General features: G+C 43.9%; 1 protein-coding gene across 1 annotated transcript in view; it reads right to left on the minus strand.

The window, feature by feature from the left end:
* The window catches only part of LOC135543717 (V-set and immunoglobulin domain-containing protein 10-like 2), a 122411-nt gene that overhangs the window by 19912 nt on the left and 79324 nt on the right, over nt 1–23175 (minus strand). Inside the window, exons 11-16 of the mRNA XM_064971084.1 lie at nt 17827–17963; nt 17087–17249; nt 16529–16761; nt 15846–16002; nt 13211–13266; nt 10360–10534 (exon numbers count right to left, since the gene is read on the minus strand). Coding sequence (XP_064827156.1) covers nt 10360–10534; nt 13211–13266; nt 15846–16002; nt 16529–16761; nt 17087–17249; nt 17827–17963 — 921 coding nt within the window. The remainder of the gene's footprint in view (nt 1–10359; nt 10535–13210; nt 13267–15845; nt 16003–16528; nt 16762–17086; nt 17250–17826; nt 17964–23175) is intronic.

The raw sequence follows: 23175 nt of genomic DNA on the forward strand, positions 1-23175 counted from the left end.
CTTCCAGCTGCTCTTCCAGCTCCAAACTCTTCATCTGACGACATTTTCTCTCATAGTCCGAGAGCATCTGGTCGTTGTGGTGGTGGCACATGGCTACCTGTTTCTGCTAACTGGAGATTTTCTCTTTTCTCCCTCTCACACCTGTCCATCTCTTCTCTCACCTGTCCATCTCATTTGAATTCCATGCTGTCACTGTCACTTGTCCACTAAAGCTTAACACTGTTGTCATCTGTCACCCACCAGGTGGCCTTGGACAGTTCCTCAATGAGCTTGGAACCTTGATAAGCTCATTTCCTTGGCGATGGCTCGCCGCTCTTCGCACTTGGCGACTACAATCTCCCAATGTCTGCCTTCGATTAATTTATTTTCAACTCTCTTTCCCCTCGCCTCTTTTGACCTCTCCCTATCCCAATCGCCTCCATCCTGGCTGCCCGAAAATCTGCCCTCTCGAAACCATCTCCTCATCACTTCAGACCATCTCTGGAGACCTTCTCACTTCCCTCATCAACTCATCCCTGATCACTGGCTGTGTTCCTTCTGACTTCAAAATGCCCCTAGTCGCTACCCTCCTCAAGAAACCAACACTCGACCCATCTGACGTCAAAAACTACCGACCTGTATCCCTTCTTTCTTTTCTTTCCAAAACACTTGAGCGTGCTGTCTCTGACTTAATATCTCGCTATCTCTTTCCAAACAATTACCTTGACCCTATCCAGTCAGCCTTCAATACGGGTTGCTCAAACGAGACTTCTCTTCTCTATGTCACGGAGGCTCTCCGTACTGCCAAACTAAATCACTGTCCTCTGTTCTCATCCTCCTACATCTATCCACTGCCTTCGGCACCATGAACCATCCTCTCCACCCTCTCAGGGCTGGGCGTCTCAGGCTCTGCACACTCTTGGATTGCATTGTACCTGGCAGGCCGCTCCCACCAGGTAACGTGGAGAGGATCTGTGTCTGCACCATGTACTCTCCCGACTGGTGTCCCTCAGGGGTCAGTTCTAGGCACTCTCCTCTTCTCTCTATTCACCAAGTCACTAGACTCCATCATATCCACACATGGTCTTTCCAATAACTGCTATGAGGATGACATTCAACTACTTTTCTCCTTCCGGCCCTTCCGACACCCAGGTGGCATCTCTGAGTGCCTGGCAGATATCTCAACTTGGATGTCGGCCCACCACCTTAACCTCAACCTCGACAAGATGGAGCTGCTATTCCGCCCAGGGATTGGCTGCCCGCTCTCCATCACAGTTGACAACTCCACTGTGTCCCCCTCCCAGAGTGCAAAGAACCTCTGCATAAACCCTGAACAACAACCTGTCATTCTCTGAAAACATCAAAGCAGTGACTAGCTCCTGCAGGTTCATGCTCAACAACATCCGTAGAGTACGACCCTATCTCACAAAGGACGTGGCGCAGGGTCCTAATCCAGGCACTTCCCATCTCCCGTCTGGACAACTGCAACTCGCTTTTGGCTGGGCTCACTGCTTGTGCCATCAAACCCCTGCAATTTATCCAGAACGCTGAAGCCCACCTGGTGTTCAACCTTCCCAAGTTCTCCTATGTCACCCCGCTCCTCCGCACACTCCACTAGCTTCCAGTCGAAGCTCACATCCACTACACTTCTCTGTCCTGGCACCCCAAATGGTGGAAGCAGCTTCCCCCTGTGGCTTGGACAACAGAGTCCCTGCCCATCTTCCAGCAGAGCCCCCCCCCGACTTTGCTGATAGCTAATTTATTGAGGACTTACTATGACTGATATGCGGTTGTCCCACCTAGCTATTTTAAAATGAATGCACTAACTGTAAATCGCTCTGGATAAGAGTGTCTGCTAATGACTTACATGTAAAATGTTGACAAAGCTAACATGTTCTGAACTAATCTCTAACAGATAGACAAATATAATGGGTTCAGAACTAATCTCTAAGAGAATATACAGAACTAACGGGTTCCGAAGTAATCTCTGACAGAATAGAACTAATCTCTATCCGATAGACAAAGTTAATAACGGGTTCAGAACTAATCTTTAACAGAATAGACAGAGCTAACGGGTTCAGAATTAATCTCTAACAGAATAGAATTAATCTCTAACAGAATAAACAGAGCTAACGGGTTCAGAATTAATCTCTAACAGAATAGACAAAGCTAACATGGTCAGAAGTAATCTCTAACACAATATAACTAATCTCTAACAGAATAGAAAAAACAAATGGGTTCAGAACTAATCTTTAACAGAATAGACAGAGCTAACAGGTTCAGAATTGCCCCTAACCGAATAGACATACCTAACGGGTTGCTTTTGTTTTAATTATTAAGTGACTGATAAATACTGAAGAAATTTAACTGTTATTAACATATTAATTGATAGCAAGCCAGGCTTCTTTGTCGAGTTCCTCTCCTCATCTCCTGCTCATATTTCCTCTCATCTTGTACATCTCTTCACCTCTCTTCATTCTCTCTGTTTTCTACTCTCCTCTCTCTGTTGCACATGTAAAATAGCTGTTTTGGAAACTATAGAATAATGAGAAACACCAATCAGAGTTTTCTATCAGCTGCAGGATAAATCTTATTGGCCATCACAATGGAGAAATTTGATTAGCTATTCAGGGCAAAACAGTTTCTATACAGACAGACAACTGAGAGGGAGGGAAGGACAAAGCGTGAGAGAAGGAGAGGAAGGGATGGAGAGATGAAGGAGGGGTAGGGTTATTGTAAGGCCATGTGTGTGTGGTGTGTCTGTGTGTGTGTGTGTGTGTGTGTGTGTGTGTGTGTGTGTGTGTGTGTGTGTGTGTGTGTGTGTGTGTGTGTGTGTGTGTGTGTGTTGTGTGTGTTCACCTGAGAGAAAAAAACAAAAAGGGAAGAAGTTTAGGGTTAGTTTCGCATCAGTCTGTCAACAAGCTGCATCATGGGAATGTTATAACTCATGGCCAATCAATGGAACGAATTGCAAAAATCACTGAACCTGGACACTTACAGTGGGGCAAAAAAGTATTTAGTCAACTACCAATTATGCAAGTTCTCCCACTTAAAAAGATGAGAGAGGCCTGTAAATTCATTAAAAATCCTACAATGTGATTTTCTGGATTTTTTTTCTCATTTTGTCTGTCATAGTTGGAGTGTACCAGGCCTCTCTCATCTTTTTAAGTGGGAGAACTTGCACAATTGGTGGCTGACTAAATACTTTTTGCCCCACTGTATATCTCCCTCTAACTTTAAGCATCAGCTGTCAGAGCAGCTTACCGCTCACTGTTCCTGTACACAGCCAATCTGAAAATAGCATACCCAACTACAGCATCCCCATATTGTTATTTATCTTCTTTCTCTTTTGCACCCCAGTATCTCTACTTGCATATCATCATCTGCACATCTATCACTCCAGTGTTAATGCTAAATTGTATTTATTTTTGCCATTATGGCCTATTTAAAAAATAAATAAAATCAAAGACCTCTGGATCTTTCTCAATTTGTCTTTCTGTGATTCCCTCACATCATGTCTTCTTCTCAACCATATTGGAGGAGAAGATCCATTGCCCCTGCCCTCTGATCTTTTTCTCCAGTGTGTGAAAGAGGAGATAAGGAGAGAGGATACTAGGAATGGAGATATGTCTCTATCTCTCGCTGTCTCGATCTCTTTTGCTGTCTGTCTCAATCTCTTTCGCTAGCTGTCTCAATATCTTTTGCTGTCTGTCTCAATCTCTATCTTGCGGTCTCTTGCTATCTCTCTCTCTCACCATCTTTCAATTCAATTCAATTCAAAGGGTTTTATTGGCATGGGAAACAGATGTTTACAAACCAAAGCATGTGAAATAGTTAATAAACAAAAGCGAACTGAAAACAATAAAAAATGAACAGTAAAAAGAATAGAGACATTTCAAATGTCATGAATGTCCCTTTTTCAGGACCCTGTCTTTGAAAGATAATTCGTAAAAATCCAAATAACTTCACAGATCGTCATTGTAAAGAGTAAAAACACTGTTTTCCCATACTTAAACAATTAATGAACATGCACCCCCCCCCCCCCCCGAACGGCCGTTAAGACACTAACAGCTTACAGACGGTAGGCAATTAAGGTCACAGTTGTGAAAACTTAGGACACTAAAGAGGCCTTTCTACTGACTCTGAAAAACACCAAAAGAAAGATGCCCAGGGTCACTGCTCATCTGCATGAACGTGCTGCAAGGAGGCATGAGGTCTGTAGATGTGGCCAGGGCAATAAATTGCAATGTCCGTACTGTGAGACGAGTAAGACAGTGCTACAGGGAGACAGGATGGACAGCTGATCGTCCTCGCAGTGGCAGACCACGTGTAACAACACCTGCACAGCATCGGTACATCTGAACATCACACCTGTGGGACAGGTGCAGGATGGCAACAACAACTGCCCGAGTTACAGTGCTCAGACGGTCCACAATAGGCTGGACTGAGGGCTTGTAGGCCTGTTGTGAGGCAGGTCCTCACCAGACATCACCGACAACAACGTCGCCTATGGGCACACACCCACCGTTGCTGGACCAGACAGGACTGGCAAAAAGTTCTCTTCACTGACGAGTTGCGGTTTTGTCTCACCAGGGGTGATGGTCAGATTCGCATTTTTCATCGAAGGAATGAGCTTTAACACCAAGGCCTGTACTCTGGAGCGGGATCGATTTGGAGGTGGAGGGTCCGTCATGGTCTGGGGTGGTGTGTCACAGCATAATTGGACTAAGCTTGTCATTAGTCCAATTATGCTTGTCATTGCAGGCAATCTCAAAGCTATTCCATTTTTGTTAGTCTCTTGTTCAGTTTATGTCTCAGTTGTTGAATCTTGTTATGTTCATACAAATATTTACACATGTTAAGTTTGCTGAAAATAAACACAGTTGACAGTGAGAGGACATTTCTTTTCTTGCTGAGTTTAATATGTCTTTATACAGTGTTGTAATTATGTGAATATATTTAAAGTACAAAAGGGGAAATAATTAAACATAATTATAGGTTGTATTTGCAATGGTGTTTGTTCTTCACTGGTTGCCCTTCTCTTGTGGCAACAGGTCACACATCTTGCTGCTGTGATTGCACACTGTGGTATTTCACCCAATAGATATGGAAGTTATGCATAGTGCTCTAGGAACGGTGTCTAGATGGAACTTGTATTTGTGGTCCTGGCAACTGGACCTTTTTGGAACACCATTATTTTTGTCTTACTGAAATGTACTGTCACTGCCCAAGTCTGACAGAATCTGTGCAGAAGATCTCGGTGCTGCTGTATAGGCCCTCCTTGGTTGGGGACAGTAGACATTTGACTTCAGATTCTAGTAGGGTGAGGCTGGGTGCTGCAGACTGTTCTTGTGCCCTTGTTGATATGTATGTTGAAGAGGGTGGGGCTCAAGGTGCACTACGCCGCCAGGGACTCAAATCCTGCAGTGCCAGACGTGTCCCCCTGCTTAAGCCAGTACATGTCCAGGCATGTCTGAAGTTTGCGAGAGAGCATTTGGATGATCCAGAAGAAGATTGGGAGAATGTCATATGGTCAGATGAAATCAAAATATAACTTTTTGGTAAAAACTCAACTCGTCTTGTTTGGAGGACATTAGAATGCTGAGTTGCATCCAAAGAACACCATACCTACTGTGAAGCTTGGGGGTGGAAACATCATGCTTTGGGGCTGTTTTTCTGCAAAGGGATCAGGACGACTGATCCGTGTAAAGGAAAGAATGAATAGGGCCATCGTGAGATTTTGAGTGAAAACCTCCTTCCATCAGCAAGTGCATTGAAGATGAAACGTGGCTGGGTCTTTCAGCATGACAATGATCCCAAACACACCACCCGGGCAACGAAGGAGTGGCTTCGTAATAAGCATTTCAAGGTCATGGAGTGGCCGAGCCAGTCTCCAGATCTCAACCCCATAGAAAATCTTTGGAGGGAGTTGAAAGTCCGTGTTGCCCAGCAACAGCCCCAAAACATCATTGCTCTAGAGGAGATCTGCATGGAGGAATGGGCCAAAATACCAGCAACAGTGTGTGAAAACCTTGTGAAGACTTACAAAAAACATTTGACCTCTGTCATTGCCAACAAAGGGTATATAACAAAGTATTGAGATAAACTTTTGTTACTGACCAAATACTTATTTTCCACCATAATTTGCAAATAAATTCATAAAAAATCCTACAATGTGATTTTCTGGATTTTTTTTCTCATTTTGTCTGTCATAGTTGAAGTGTACCTATGATGAAAATTACTGGCCTCTCTCATCTTTTTAAGTGGGAGAACTTGCACAATTGGTGGCTGACTAAATACTTTTTTGCCCCACTGTATGTGTGTGTATAGTGTGTATGTTATCGTGTGTGTGTGTATGCATGTGTCTGTGCCTGTTTGTGTTACTTCACAGTCCCCGCTGTTCTATAAGGTGTTTTTTTATCTGTTTTTTTAAAATAAAATGTTACTGCTTGCATCAGTTACTTGATGTGGAATAGGAATAGCCATGTAGTTATGACTGTATGTAGTACTGTGCACCTCCCATAGTCTGTTGTGGACTTGGGGACTGTGAAGAGGCCTCTGGTGGCATGTCTTGTGGGTTATGCATGGTTGTTCAAGCTGTCTGAGCTGTGTGCCAGTAGTTTAAACAGACCGCTTTTGTTCATTCAGCTTGTCAACACTTATTACAAAAACTTTGAGCCAGGAAAGATTGTAATGCATATTATTTATATGAGCTCTCTGTGTACATTATCACACAGTCATCCAGAACAGATGGTGCTCTCGTGCATGCTTCAGTGTTGCTTGCCTCGAAGCGAGCATAAAAGGCATTTAGCTCGCCCGATAGGCTCGCGTCACGGGGCAGTTCTCATCTGGGTTTCCCTTTGTAGTCCGTAATAGTTTTCAAGCCCTGCCACATCCGACGAGTGTCAGAGCCGGTGTAGTAGGACTCAACCTTAATCCTGTATTGACGCTTTGCCTGTTTGATGGTTCGTCTCAGGGCGTAGTGGGATTTCTTATAAGCGTCCGGATTAGTCTCCTGCTCCTTGAAAGTGGCAGCTCTAGCCTTTAGCTCGATGTGGATGTTGCCTCTATCCATGGCTTCTGGTTGGGAAATGTATGTTCGGTCACTGTGGGGACAACTTTGTCGATGCACTTTTTGATGAAGCCGATGACTGATGTGGTGTACTCCTCAATACCATTGGATGAATCCCGGGAACATATTCCAGTCTGTGCTAGCAACACAGTTCTGGAGTGTAGCATCCGCGTCATCTGATCACTTCCGTACTGAGCTGGTACTTCTTGCTTTAGTTTTTGCTTGTAAGCAGGAATAAGAAGGATATAATTATGGTCAGATTTGCAGAATGGAAGGCAGGGGAGAGCTTTTTATGCATCTCTGTGTGTGGTCTAGGATTTTTTCCCCCTCTCGTTACACATGTGACCTGCTGGGAAAAATTTGGTAAAACTGATTTAAGTGTGCAGCTGTAAAACCTTTTGAGGATCTGAAGACCCATGTCAAATCTTTTCAGTTCCTGAGGGGGAATAGGTTTTGTCGTGCCCTCTTCACAACTGTCTTGCCGCTCTGACATTGATCGTCCATATATTTGTATATTCTTAAATACATTCCTTTACTTGGATATGTAAGTAATGGGTATATGTTGTGAAATTGTTAGATGATACTTGTTAGATATTACTGCACTGTCGGAGGTAGAAACACAAGCATTAACATCTGGAAAGATGGCGCCGAAGAGCATGGCTGACGTTTTACCAGGCCAAAGGGGGAGGAGTTGCAGTCTACTGCAGAGATAGCCTGCAAAGTAATGTCATACTTTCCAGATCCATACCCAAACAGTTTGAACTATTAATTTTAAAAATTACTCTCTCCAGAAATAAGTCTCTCACTGTTGTCGCCTGCTACCGACCCCCCTCAGCTCCCAGCTGTGCCCTGGACACCATTTGTGAATTGATCGCCCCCCATCTAGCTTCAGAGTTTGTTCTGTTAGGTAACCTAAACTGGGATATGCTTAACACCCCAGCAGTCCTACAATCTAAACTAGATGCCCTCAATCTCACACAAATCATCAAGGAACCCACCAGGTACAACCCTAAATCTGTAAACAAGGGCACCCTCATAGACGTCATCCTGACCAACTGGCCCTCCAAATACACCTAAGCTGTCTTCAACCAGGATCTCAGCGATCACTGCCCCATTGCCTGTATCCGCTACGGAGCCGCAGTCAAACGACCACCCCTCATCACTGTCAAACGCTCCCTAAAACACTTCTGTGAGCAGGCCTTTCTAATCGACCTGGCCCGGGTATCCTGGAAGGACATTGACCTGACTACTTCCGGCACCGACAGAGATGGCTGCCTCGCTTCGCGTTCCTAGGAAACTATGCAGTTTTTTGTTTTTTTACGTGTTATTTCTTACATTAGTACCCCAGGTCATCTTAGGTTTCATTACATACAGCCGTGAAGAACTACTGTATATAAGATCAGCGTCAACTCACCATCAGTACGACCAAGAATATGTTTTTCGCGACGCGGATCCTGTGTTCTGCCTTACAAACAGCACAACGGAATGGATCGCATGCAGCGACCCAAAAAAACGACTCCGAAAAAGAGGGAAACGTGGCGGTCTCCTGGTCAGACTACGGAGACGGGCACATCGTGCCCCACTTCCTAGCATTCTTCTTGCCAATGTCCAGTCTCTTGACAACAAGGTTGATGAAATCCGAGCAAGGGTAGCATTCCAGAGGGACATCAGAGACTGTAACGTTCTGTGCTTCACGGAAACATGGCTCACTGGAGAGACGCTATCCGAAGCGGTGCAGCCAACGGGTTTCTCCACGCATCGCGCCGACAGAAACAAACACCTTTCTGGTAAGAAGAGGGGTGGGGGTGTATGCCTTATGGCTAACGAGGCATGGTGCGATGAAAGAAACATACAGGAACTCAAATCCTTCTGTTCACCTATTTTCATTCTAGGCTCTCAATTCAATTCAATTCAATTCAAGGGCTTTATTGGCATGGGAAACATGTGTTAACATTGCCAAAGCAAGTGAGGTAGATAATATATAAAGTAAATATATAAAGTGAAATTAACAATAAAAATTAACAGTAAACATTACACATACAGAAGTTTCAAAACAATAAAGACATTACAAATGTCATATTATATATATACAGTGTTTTAACAATGTACAAATGGTTAAGATATTCAAGGGAAAATAAATTAGCATAAATATGGGTTGTATTTACAATGGTGTTTGTTCTTTACTGGTTGCCCTTTTCTCGTAGCAACAGGTCACAAATCTTGCTGCTGTGATGGTACACTGTGGAATTTCACCCAGTAGATATGGGAGTTTATCAAAATTGGATTTGTTTTCGAATTCTTTGTGGATCTGTGTAATCTGAGGGAAATATGTCTCTCTAATATGGTCATACATTGGGCAGGAGGTTAGGAAGTGCAGCTCAGTTTCCACCTCATTTTGTGGGCAGTGAGCACATAGCCTGTCTTCTCTTGACAGCCATGTCTGCCTACGGCGGCCTTTCTCAATAGCAAGGCTATGCTCACTGAGTCTGTACATAGTCAAAGCTTTCCTTAATTTTGGGTCAGTCACAGTGGTCAGGTATTCTGCCGCTGTGTACTCTCTGTGTAGGGCCAAATAGCATTATTGTTTGCTCTGTTTTTTTGTAAATTCTTTCCAATGTGTCAAGTAATTATCTTTTTTTTGTTTTTTTGTTTTCTCATGATTTGGTTGGGTCTAATTGTGCTGATGTCCTGGGGCTCTGTAGGGTGTGTTTGTGTTTGTGAACAGAGCCCCAGGACCAGCTTGCTTAGGGAACTCTTCTCCAGGTTCATCTCTCTGTAGGTGATGGCTTTGTTATGGAAGGTTTGGGAATCGCTTCCTTTTAGGTGGTTATAGAATTTAACGGCTCTTTTCTGGATTTTGATAATTAGTGGGTATTGGTCTAATTCTGCTCTGCATGCATTATTTGGTGTTCTACGTTGTACACGGAGGATATTTGATTTTGATAATTAGTGGGTATCGGCCTAATTCTGCTCTGCATGCATTATTTGGTGTTCTACGTTGTACACGGAGGATATTTTTGCAGAATTCTGCGTGCAGTCTCAATTTGGTGTTTGTCCCATTTTGTGAAGTCTTGGTTGGTGAGCGGACCCCAGACCTCACAACCATAGAGGGCAATGGGCTCTATGACTGATTCAAGTATTTTTAGCCAAATCCTAATTGGTATGTTGAAATTTATGTTCCTCTCTCTCTTTCTCAGCCTCTCATTGTCTCTCTCCCCCTCTGTATCCTTTCCCCCCTCTTTAAGATAATAGAATATAATAATATGATAGTAGTAACAATAATAGTAGTAATAATATATCTCACTCACCTGGTGTTTCTGGGGGGGAGGGGTGTCCGAGGGTTCTGTGATTGACAGCTGTGATGCGTATCTGGTAGGTATCTGTTGGGGTCATGTTGCCCAGCATGTGGACCCTCTCCCTGGGTTCCAATACTGCCACCTGTTTCCATGGAGAGAAACTACTCCTTTTTTCCTGTCGCTGCTCCTACAACAACAAAACTATGTTAATATCTACACCGAAAAAAATATATACAACATGCAACAATGTCAAAGATTTTACCGAGTTACAGTTCATAAGGAAATCAGTCAATTGAAATAAATTCATGAGGCCCTAATCAATAGATTTCACATGACTAGGAATACAGATATATCTGTTGGTCACAGATCCCTTAAAAAAAGTAGTGGATCAGAAAACCAGTCAGTATCTGGTGTGACCACCATTTGCCTCATGCAGCGTGACATCTCAGGCTGTGGATTGTGGGCTGTGGAATGTTGTCCCACTCACCACTCCTCAAAGTTGCTGTATATTGATGGTGTCATGACATTGCCCTGTTTATGGTAACATCAAAAGGTTGGGGAAAGGTACAATATTTCTGTAATCCAACCAGTTGAAAGTGTCTGTTGGTACTTAAAGAATAAGATCTCAGATCAGTTGTTGTCTGGGACATTATATCTGATGATAGGACGACGTAAATTGTATCTTGGAAAGTCTGCACATTCAAGTTATCAGATTCACATGGAATTGTTGTGCAATTTAAATGTTTAAATTTGAAACTATTTGTGAAAAGATTACATGTAATTTTAGCTTCTAAATGAGAGAATTGTTTTCATAAGTAAACTATGCTCACTCAGTGGCCACACCCAAGTGAACAGGCATTGGTTGAGAACTATGAAACACGCCCTTCTCTCTCCCAATACAAAAGCCCGTTGACGGAAGTCAAGCTTAGTTCCCGACGATGTGAGGACTAGTGTCCATATGTTTAAAAGGGCTACTTTCAACGTGGAGGTGACGATCACCATGCTGGAAGGATGAATTTTGACTAGACCAGCCAGAATACAGCACGAGCTGAGTATGGCAACTTGGTATGAACTTTGAACTTTTATTCACTGAAGAAGTGATACATCCTAGGCGTTGAGTTATCAGCTGCAGCTGTAAGCGTACGTGGCCTAGGAAAGGACAGACGATCCTATGAGAAGACAGCGTATCAGCTCTACAACACTAGGACCAGAAAGATTCTACAAAGGACAAGGGCGATCTCTGCTGGGCAAACCAGTTTTCCATCTTCAACCCATCTATCGAAGCGCAGGTCAGTGTAAATATATATATTGCATTTTCCTTTTCTGAATGGGTAGTTATTAGAATGCATAAGATTCTATATTTACGGTAGCATAGCTTCTCAAGGTCCAATAGAGACCCAATCCCCTTTGTCCCTTTGTCCCTCAGTCTTCCCACTCTTTCATTCAAACCTAACCCCCTTTCTTTGTGTAGTCAGCCGTCATATCAGTTTCGTCAGCTAGGGACTTTTCTTTCATGACATGAGGAGTAATCGATTTATGATCCATCCTGTGTATATGTAATTCTGTGTGATTATTTAGGTATTTGGTAAATAAATAATTCAGCCAAGTTTTAAATTGCTGAACACAACTATCAGAGAATCTACTATTTTGAACACAACTATCAGGGTATCTACTAGATAGAACAAAACTATCATGGTATCTACTAGATAGAGCACCACTATCATGGATTCTACTAGATAGAAGACAACTATCAGGGTATCTAGATATTTAATTTTTTTTTTACCTTTATTTAACCAGGCAAGTCAGTTAAGAACAAATTCTTATTTTCAATGATGGCCTAGGAACAGTGGGTTAACTGCCTGTTCAGGGGCAGAACGACAGATATGTACCTTGTCAGCTCGGGGGTTTGAACTTGCAACCTTCCGGCTACTAGTCCAACGCTCTAACCACTAGGCTACCCTGCCGCCCTGCCGATAGAACACAACTATCAGGGTATCTGGATAGAACACAACTATGATGGTATCTACTAGATAGAACACAACTATCATAGAATCTACTAGATAGAGCACAACTATGAGGGTATCTACTAGATATATCACAACTATGAGGGTTTCTACTAGATAGAACACAACTATCATGGTATCTACTAGATAGAACACAACTATCATAGAATCTACTAGATAGAGCACAACTATGAGGGTATCTACTAGATATATCACAACTATGAGGGTTTCTACTAGATAGAACACAACTATCATGGTATCTACTAGATAGAACACAACTTTTAGTGTATCTACTAGATAGAACACAACTATCAGGGTATCACCTAGATAGAACACAACTATCAGAGAATCTACTAGATTGAACACAACTATCATGGTATCTACTAGATAGAACACAACTTTTAGTGTTTCTACTAGATAGAACACAACTATCATGGATTCTACTAGATAGTTGTGTTCTATCAGGGTATCTACTCGATAGGACACAACTATCAGGGTATCTACTAGATAGAACAAAACTATCATGGTATCTACTAGATAGAGCACAACTATCATGGATTCTACTAGATAGAAGACAACTATTAGGGTATCTAGATAGAACACAACTATAATGGTATCTACTAGATAGAACACAACTATCAGGGTATCTACCAGATAGAACACAACTATCAGGGTATCTACCAGATAGAACACAACTATCAGGGTATCTACCAGATAGAACACAACTATCAGGGTATCTACTAGATAGAACACAACTATCATGGAATCTCCTAGATAGAACACAACTACTAACACCGCTCCTTGGCACATAGATTAGGGATCCCTATTGTTCTTGTTGATGGTCCCTTACCTGTACATGCCTTAGATAGTCGTCCTTTGGGGTCGGGGCTAATTAGGGAGGTCACAGATCCCATTGCTATGAGAACGCAGGGGGGTCACGAGGAGAGAATTAGTCTCTTCCTGATCGACTGTCCTGCGTTTCCTGTTATGTTGAGCCTTCCCTGGTTGGCCTCTCATGATCCTATTATTTTGTGGCAACAGAGGGCTCTCAAGGGATGGTCCTGTCATTGTTCAGGGAGGTGTGTAGGTGTTTCCTTAGGTGCCACTACGGTGGAAAGTCCAAACAAGGTTTCCACCATGCAAATTCTCCCCGAATATGCCGATTTGGCACTCAATTTCCACCCCATCGACAGAGGGATTGTGCGATAAATCTCCTGGTAGGCACTGCACTTCCCAGGAGTCACGTGTATCCTTTGTCACAGGAGGAGACGGCGGCTATGGAAACATATGTCGCCGAATCTCTGGGGCAAGGATACATTCGGTCTTCCACTTCACCTATCTCCTCAAGTTTATTTTTTGTGAAGAATAAGGATGGAGGTTTACGCCCATGGGGGGGGGGGGGTGAGTGGAAGACAGCATTTAGTACCACCTCTGGGCACTATGAGTACCTCGTCATGCAGTATGGGTTAATGAATGCTCCATCAGTCTTCCAATCCCTTGTGGATGAGATTTTCAGGGTACCTGCACGGACAGTGTGTAGTGGTGTATATAGATGACATTCTAATATACTCCACTACTCGCGCCAAGCATGTGTCCCTTGTGCGCAGGGTGCTTGGTCGACTGTTAGAACATGATGGAGAAATGTCTGTTCTTCCAACACTCCAGTCTCCTTCCTAGGGTACCGCTTTTCCGGGTCAGGGGTGGAGATGGAAAATGACCGCATTTCAGCCATGCGTAATTGGCCGACTCCAACCACGGTAAAAGAGGTGCAGCGGTTCCTAGGGTTTGCCAACTACTACTGGAGGTTTATCCGGGGTTTTGGTCAGGTAGTGCCTCCCATTACCTCCTTGCTGAAGGGGGGACCGGTGCGACTGCAGTGGTCAGCTGGGGCGGACATGGCTTTTGGTCACCTGAAGGTTTTGTTTACCTCGGCTTCCTGATCCCTCCTTGGCATTCATAGTAGAAGTGGACGCGTCCGAGGCTGGGATAGGAGTTGTCATGTCTCAGTGCTCGGATACGCCACCAAAGCTCCGCCCCTGTGCTTTCTTTTTGAAGAAGCTCAGCCCTGTGGAGCGAAACTATGATGTGGGGGACCGGGAGCTATTGGCTGTTGTCAAGGCACTGAAGGCGTGGAGGCATTGGCTTGAGGGGGCTAAACACCCTTTCCTCATTTGGACTGACCACCACAATCTGGAGTACATCCGGGCGGCGAGGAGAATGAACCCTTGCCAGTTTTTCACCCGCTTGGTTTTCACCCTATCCTACAAACCAGGTTCCCAGAACGTTAAGGCAGACGCACTGTCCCGGCTGTATTAATAAGAGGAGCGGTCCACGGATCCATAATTCCAGCTTCTCGCCTAGTGGCACTGGTGGTATGGGAGGTGGACGCGGACATCGAGCGGGCGTCATGTGCAGAGCCCACTCCCTCTGAGTGTCCAGCTAAGCATCTGTACGTTCTGTTTGATGTCCGCGATCGTTTGATCTGTTGGGCTCACACGTCACCCTCCTCTGGTCATCATGGCATCGGTCGGACGGTGCGCTGCCTTGCTGGGAAGTACTGGTGGCCCACTTTAGCTAAGGACGTGAGGGTTTATGTTTCCTCCGGTTCAGTATGCGCACAGTGCAAGGCACCTAGACATCTGCCCAGAAGGAAATTACAACCCCTTCCCGTTCCACAACGACCGTGGTCACACCTATCGATGGATTTCGTGACGGATCTTCCCCGTCGCGGGGTAACACCACGGTCCTGGTCGTTGTGGATCGGTTTTCAGTCCTGCCGTCTCCTTCCTTTGCCCAGTCTCCCTACGGCTCTACAAACTGCGGAGTCCCTGTTCACCAGCGTATTCCGGCACTACGGAGTGCCTGAGGATATAGTTTCTGATCGGGGTCCCCAATTCACGTCTAGAGTCTGGAGGATGTTTATGGAACGCCTGGGGGTCTCGGTCAGCCTTACCTCAGGTTTCCACCCCGAGAGTAACGGGCAGGTGGAAAGAGTCAACCAGGATGTGGGTAGGTTTCTGCGGTCCTATTGCCAGGACCGGCCAGTGAAGTGGGCGGTTTACATCCCCTGGGCGGAGATTGCCCAAAACTCCCACCGCCACTCCTCTACCAACCTATCACCGTTTCAGTGTGTGCTGGGTTATCAGCTGGTCCTGGCACCATGGCATCAGAGTGTATACACCGGGGGATCGGGTCTGGCTCTTGACCCGAAACCTGCCCCTTCACCTGCCCTGCCGGAAGCTGGGTCCACAGTTTGTGGGGCCATTTAAAGTCCTGAGGAGACTGAACGAGGTTTGTTATCGGTTACAACTCCCCCCTGATTATCGTATTAACCCCTCGTTCCATGTGTCTCTCCTCAGGACGGTGGTGGCTGGTCCGCTCCTGCAGTCTGAGGTGCGGAAGTTTCCTCTGCCCCCTCTGGACATCGAGTGGGTCCCAGCGTATACCGCACGAGCCATCATGGACTCAAGGCGCCGGGCGAGGGGCCTTCAGTACCTCGTGGAGTGGGAGGGTTATGGCCCGGAGGAGAGATGCTGGGTACCGGTGGAGGACATCCTAGATCCTTCATTGCTACAGGAGTTTCACCGTCTCCACCCGTATCGCCCTGCGTCCCGTCCTCCGGGTCGTCCCCGAGGCCGGTGTCGGCGCGCTGCTGGAGCCGCGCGTCAAGGGGGGATACTGTCATGACTTCCGCCGAAGTCGGCCCCTCTCCTTGTTCGAGTGGTGTTCGGCAGTCGACGTCACCACGTTTCATGTTTCATTTTCGTTTTGTTTTGTCTCTATTACACACACCTGGTTTCAATTCCCATATCATGTTCCTTATTTAACCCTCTGGCATACATTTCTGTTCTGTCCATGATTGTTGGTGTCTTAGTTGTTGTTGTAGGTGTTAGTTTGTATGTATTTTCCTATTTGGAATATTGCTTGAATTTTGTGAGTAAACTCAGTTGTGTTGCTCAAACCTGTGTCCTGCGCCTGACTCCGCTACATCTCTGCACCCAATCGCTGACACTATCATGGTATCTACTAGATAGAACACAACTATCATGGTATCTACTAGATAGATCACAAATATCAGGGTATCTACTGGAACAACAGAAACATTCTTATTCCATGCAGAATAACAGAATTGTATTATTCTGTGTGTTCTCTGGCCCCCAACTCTCTTTCTGGCTCACCTCTTGGTCAGCAGGATCTGTACCAGCCTCCTCTCTGTCCTTCTCTTTTTCCTCCTCTCCTCTCCTTTGCCCTGGTGCCTCCTCTAGTCTGCGCTCAAGTATAAATCCAGTCAGCCCTCCTCCCTCTCCTCCTTCTCCCTCTCCCTCCATCTGCCACTCCAGCTCTACCTCTCTGCGCTGCCGACTGCTGTAAACCAGCCTTACCAGGGTCACATTGGGAGGCATGGGGTATCCTGAGAGGGGGGAGAGGGCAGGGAGACAGAGAGGATAGGGAGGGGGTGGGTCAGAGAGAGAGAAGGGGATGAGAGGAGGAGGTACAGTAGAACAGTAATGAAATAGTCATTCAGTTCATCAGAAAACTTTTTTGTTTAGTTTTGTGTGTACAGACTAAAGCTTTATTGTTCTTACACTTGACCAATAGTGTAACAGGGATCTTACTCTTGACCAATAGTGTAATAGGGATCATACTCTTGACCATTAACGTTACAGGGATCTTATTCTTGACCAACAGCATAACAGGAATCTTACTCTTGACAAACAGCATAACAGGGATCTTACTCTTGACCAATAGCGTAACAGGGATCTCGGTTCCCCCCACGGCGTTGCTAGCGGAGCACCAGTATTGGCCGCTGTCTGTTGTTCCATCCGTCTCTAAGACCGTTAGGTTGGTCCACGCAGCCGCGCGACGCAGTACATACTTCCTGGTTTTGGCCAGGGCTTCCTGGACTTCCTGTATATCAACCAATCACATTTTAACTCTACAGGTCACTGGTAGAGCTATACGTAATTACAGTATGCTGGCCTAGAACCTCAAAGTACTTTACAGTATCCCAGCCTAGACCCTCAAGGTACTTTACAGTAGCCCAACCTAGACCCCCAAAGTGCTTTACAGTAACCTGGACCCTCAAATGACTTTACAGTATTCTGGCCTAGATCCTCAAAGTACTTTACAGTATTCTGGCCGAGATCCTCAAAGTACTTTACATTATTCTGGCCTAGACCCTCAAAGTACTTTACAGTATTCTGACCTAGACACTCAAAGTACTTTACATTATTCTGGCCTAGACCCTCAAAGTACTTTATAGTATTCTGGCCTAGACACTCAAAGTACTTTACATTATTCTGGCCTAGACCCTCAAAGTATTTTACATTATTCTGGCCTAGACCCTCGAAGTACTTTACAGTATTCTGGCCTAGACCCCCAGAGTGAGCAGCAGATCAGAGGCAAGGAAAAACTTCTGAGAGGGAATAAATCTTGAGGAATAAGACTCTGAGGGTGGCGGAGCATGTACCTGTACGACTTCCTGTCTGTGGTTGTTGAACCAGACAATCTGATTGGCCGGGGGATAGTTGGATTGAAGGATACAGGTGAGCTGAACGTCACTGCCCTCGAACACAGACACCACACTACGCTGGGTCAACAAGACTGGAGCCTCTACACACACGCACACACAAAGGAGGGAGATAGAGATTCGATCACTGTCTTCATATACAGACACCATGTAAGACTGTTAGTTAAACCCAGCTCATGTCTATTAGACTGTTAGTTAAAACCATTACATGTCTATTAGCCTGTTAGTTAAACCCAGTACATGGCTGTTAGATTGTTAGTTAAACCCAGTACATGTCTATTATACTGTTAGTTAAACCCAGTACAAGTCAGTTAGACTGTTAGTTAAACCCAGTACATACAATGGGGAGAACAAGTATTTGATACACTGCCAATTTTGCAGGTTTTCTGATTTACAAAGCATGTAGAGGTCTGTAATGTTTTATCATAGGTAGACTTCAACTGTGAGAGACGGAATCAAAAACAAAAATCCAGAAAATCACATTGTATGATTTTTAAGTAATTCATTTGCATTTAATTGCATTGACATAAGTATTTGATACATCAGAAAAGCAGAACTTAATATTTAGTACAGAAACCTTTGTTTGCAATTACAGAGATCATACGTTTCCTGTAGTTCTTGACCAGGTTTGCACACACTGCAGCAGGGATTTTGGCCCACTCCTCCATACAGACCTTCTCCAGATCCTTGAGGTTTTGTGGCTGTCGCTGGGCAATACGGATGTTCAGCTCCCTCCAAAGATGTTCAATTGGGTTCAGGTCTGGAGACTGGCTAGGCCACTCCAGGACCTTGAGATGCTTCATACGGAGCCACTCCTTAGTTGCCCTGGCTGTGTGTTTCGGGTCGTTGTCATGCTGGAAGACCCAGCCACAACCCATCTTCAATGCTCTTACTGAGGGAAGGAGGTTGTTGGCCAAGTTCTCGCGATACATGGTCCCATCCAATACGGTGCAGTCGTCCTGTCCCCTTTGCAGAAAAGCATCCCCAAAGAATGATGTTTCCACCTCCATGCTTCACGGTTGGGATGGTGTTCTTGGGGTTGTACTCATCCTTCTTCTTCCTCCAAACACGGTGAGTGGAGTTTAGACCAAAAGCTCTATTTCTGTCTCATCAGACCACATGACCTTCTCCCATTCCTCCTCTGGATCATCCAGATGGTGATTGGCAAACTTCAGACGGGCCTGGACATGCGCTGGCTTGAGCAGGGGGACCTTGCGTGCACTGCAGTATTTTAATCCATGACGGTGTAGTGTGTTACTAATGGTTTTCTTTGAGACTGTGGCCCCAGCTCTCTTCAGGTCATTGACCAGGTCCTGCCGTGTAGTTCTGGGCTGATCCCTCACCTTCCTCATGATCATTGATGCCCCACGAGGTGAGATCTTGCATGGAGCCCCAGACCGAGGGTGAGTGACCGTAATCTTGAACTTCTTCCATTTTCTAATAATTGCGCCAACAGTTGTTGCCTTCTCACCAAGCTGCTTGCCTATAGTCGTGTAGCCCATCCCAGCCTTGTGCAGGTCTACAATTTTACCCCTGATGTCCTTATACAGCTCTCTGGTCTTGGCCATTGTGGAGAGGTTGGAGTCTGTTTGACTGAGTGTGTGGACAGGTGTCTTTTATACAGGTAACGAGTTCAAACAGGTGCAGCTCATACAGGTAATGAGTGGAGAACAGGAGGGCTTCTTAAATAAAAACTAACAGGTCTGTGAGAGCCGGAATTCTTACTGGTTGGTAGGTGATCAAATACTTATGTCATACAATAAAATGCAAATTAATTACTTAAAAATCATACAATGTGATTTTCTGGATTTTTGTTTTAGATTCCGTATCTCACAGTTGAAGTAACTATGGTAAAAAAATTACAGACCTCTACATGCTTTGTAAGTAGGAAAACGTGCACAATCGGCAGTGTATCAAATACTTGTTCTCCCCACTGTATCTATTAGACTGTTAGTTAAACCCAGTACATGTCTATTGGCCTGTTAGTTAAACCCAGGGCTCCCGGGTGGTGCAGCGGTCTAAGGCACTGCATCTCAGTCCCTGGTTCAAATCCAGGCTGCATCACATCCGGCCGTGATTGGGATAGGGCGGAGCACAATTGGCTCAGCATCATTCGGGTTTAGCCGGGGTAGGTCGTTATTGTAAATAAGAATTTGTTCTTAATGTTCTTAACTGACTTGGCTAGTTAAATAAAAGTTTACAGTGGTTCTTCCTTTAAAAGTTACCAGCTTATGCCGCGACCGTTAGTGGTAGATGGTGGCATTCTGTCATTGCACCACACTATCACAAGGGGGAATTAGAACGCTGATCTTATCTCTCATTGAGATAACATCTCTTTTCCAAGAGAGACCTGGTCCAATAACAGCAGGGGGAACAATGTTTCATAAAAAACAACTTACATACATTAACTAAACATCATATAATGTGTTTAAACTTCACCAACAAAACTAGATCATAAACTTTTTAAATGTTCAGGAGAGAATTCCAGGACCATGGAGCTAAGTAACTAAAACTATTTCTACCATGACCTGTTCAAATTTTTAGTACTGTTAGAAGCAAATGAGAATGGGACCGTAATTGATATTTATTTACCGAACTGACTAAAAAAAACAGAGATAAAATGGCATTTTACCCAATATGGCCTAATAAATCAGTGTATACCAGTGTTTAAGCCTACGCAAGGTCAATGACGACCAGCCAACAGCGCTGTAAAGATGACAATGATGTGTTAGAAGTTTTGATTTGTAATTAAACTGAGGGTTGCATGATACACTGAATCAAGTACTCTCAGGGTAGTGGCTGAGGCCTGCATATATATCACATCACTAAAATCTAAACCCGACAGTAATGTACATCGTACCAGCTCCTTCCTGGCCTCTAAAGAAAAACAAGCCTTATGCCGGTAATAAAAACCTATTCTCAGCTTGAGCTTCCTTATCAAGTTCTCTACATGCACAGTGAAGCTCAGCTTATCATCAACCCACACACCCAAATATTTGTACACTTTAACTTGCTCTATAGTATGTCCAGCCAATGTAGCAATGACATGATTAGTAACATGCCTGGTATTTGAAAATACCATGCATTTTTACAAAATGTAGAACCATGTTAAATGCTCTTTGGGCATTTTCAAAAGCTTCAGATAAACTAATACCACTTGAATAAAAAACAGTATCATCTGCATAAAAATGAACATTTGCTGTTTCAATAAGATCCTCAATGTTGTTGATATACAAAATGAACAACAGTGGGCCCAAAATAGAACCTTGCGGAACACCTGAGCACACCTCTATGGACTCAGATTTACAACCATCCGCCATTACACATTGTGTAAGATTTGATAGGTAATTTATAAACCAATCTAGAGCATGACCAGTACTTCCACAATATTTTAACCTTTGCACTAACACAGCATGGTCCACGGTGTCAAAGGCCTCCGACAAATCAATAAAGGCAGACTCACAATGTAACTTATTATCAAGAGCACAGTGGATGCCATTTAAAACCTTCAATGATGCTGAAATAGTGCTGTGGCCAGACCTAAAACGTGATTGCATTCCATTTAAGATCTTGTTTTCTTGGAGGTAGGCCTTTAGCTGCCTACTAACTAAAGACTCCAGTACTTTAGACAGTACAGACAATTTTGATATGGGTCGATAGTTGTCAAGTAGCGAAGGATTTCCACCTTTCAGGAGAGGCAGTACAAAAGCAGATTTCCATAACTTGGGGATTTCCTTAACATCTTGCGTGAGGTTAAAAATACATGTAAATGGGGAGCAATGATGTCTGCAGCTAGGTGTAGGAGGCGGGGGTCTAGTTCATCATGGCCAGGGGATTTATTTTCCATCAATTTCTTCCATGGCTACACATTTCTGAAACTGAGAAGGATGAAAATGAGAACCTGGTGAAAGAGTGCACAGGGGTGTCAGGTAAATTCATAGGGGGCTCAATTATACCTTTTGACATTTTCAAATAAACTGCCTTCATCTAAAACAAATGCAGATTTCAAGGCTTTCAGAATCGAGGTTCTCTCAGTTACAATCTGTGTGTCTACCAACAATTGTTTGGGAAACTCTGTATCTTTTTTTGCACTCCAAACCTTTCACTACTTGCCGGAATTTGGATGGATTATTTAAATTATGTGAAGTAGATTTCAGGTAGTGGTCTGCTTTCAATTTACAGATCATAGCCACACCCATATTTCAAAGACATTTAAAAGCCATCCAATCATCTGCCAAACCAGTCCCTCTTGCTTTAGCCCACATAGCATTTCGTTCCCTTATAGTCTAAACTGTGGCTATTAATGGAGGTGTTTTCAGTCTGAGAGTCTCTTCTCTGGCACTAGAGTCATGCATCAGGCAACAACAACAAAAACTGTCGGTGGTCCTGGAGTTAAGAGAAAACTTTGGTAAATACAATGGGGGAATTACACTTGACATTAGTAAGAATGTCTCACCCACTGTTCAAGAATTGCCTTCATTCAGATTACAACCGCTCACTTTTGGTTATTTGAAAACAAAATAATCTCCAAAGTATCGTTATTTTTTTAGTTCTTAAGTTAACAAGCTATAAAAGTTGGTCCACCAGAAAAGACAGAACAAATAACACAACAAAGATTGTAATTCAAATATAAAATATTTAAAAAGAACTTTATCAATCGGAACCTTTATCAAGTGGAAGGGAAACTTGTCTGTCTGCCCCGCATTAAAGACCAAAATTGGTCAAATAAAATTGTGACAAATAAAAATATATACCAGTTTCATTTCAGAACCCAAAAATTGACAACTGTGCCATATAGATTGCAAAATAGTTGGGAAGAGATTTTCAATGTATTGACTCCATGGCACATGGCACACAATGTTGAGTTTATTATAACCTACTGCAGGCCTTAAACCTATAGGTTTAACCTTCTGAATTAATGATATATTGAAGATAGAAGAAGCCTCTTAATGAGTTCCGAGAGCCAATCTGTTATCCAATGATTACTACTTTTAATTATTATTAACCCTGCATTATAATTATATAAAAGCCCCTTAGATATTCTGTGTTTTTATTTATAGTAGAGATGGACAGCTGGAGGCATTTTGTTTTCAAAAGCATATCAGGCAATAAATTCTACAAACAACATTTCCATGATGGGCTATTAGAAGGACAATAGACTCTTCATACCTCCATTTATTTACATTGTCTAATAGCTCTGCCAAGTGTTAAAATCCCCCTAAATTGCAATGTACTCTAAAATTTTACATTTTTAACACCAAACCTCATGCAACTGCAAGATGTCAGATCTAGCAT

The sequence above is a fragment of the Oncorhynchus masou genome, chromosome 8, assembly GCF_036934945.1.
Source record: "Oncorhynchus masou masou isolate Uvic2021 chromosome 8, UVic_Omas_1.1, whole genome shotgun sequence".
In the NCBI taxonomy this organism is placed as follows: Eukaryota; Metazoa; Chordata; class Actinopteri; order Salmoniformes; family Salmonidae; genus Oncorhynchus; species Oncorhynchus masou.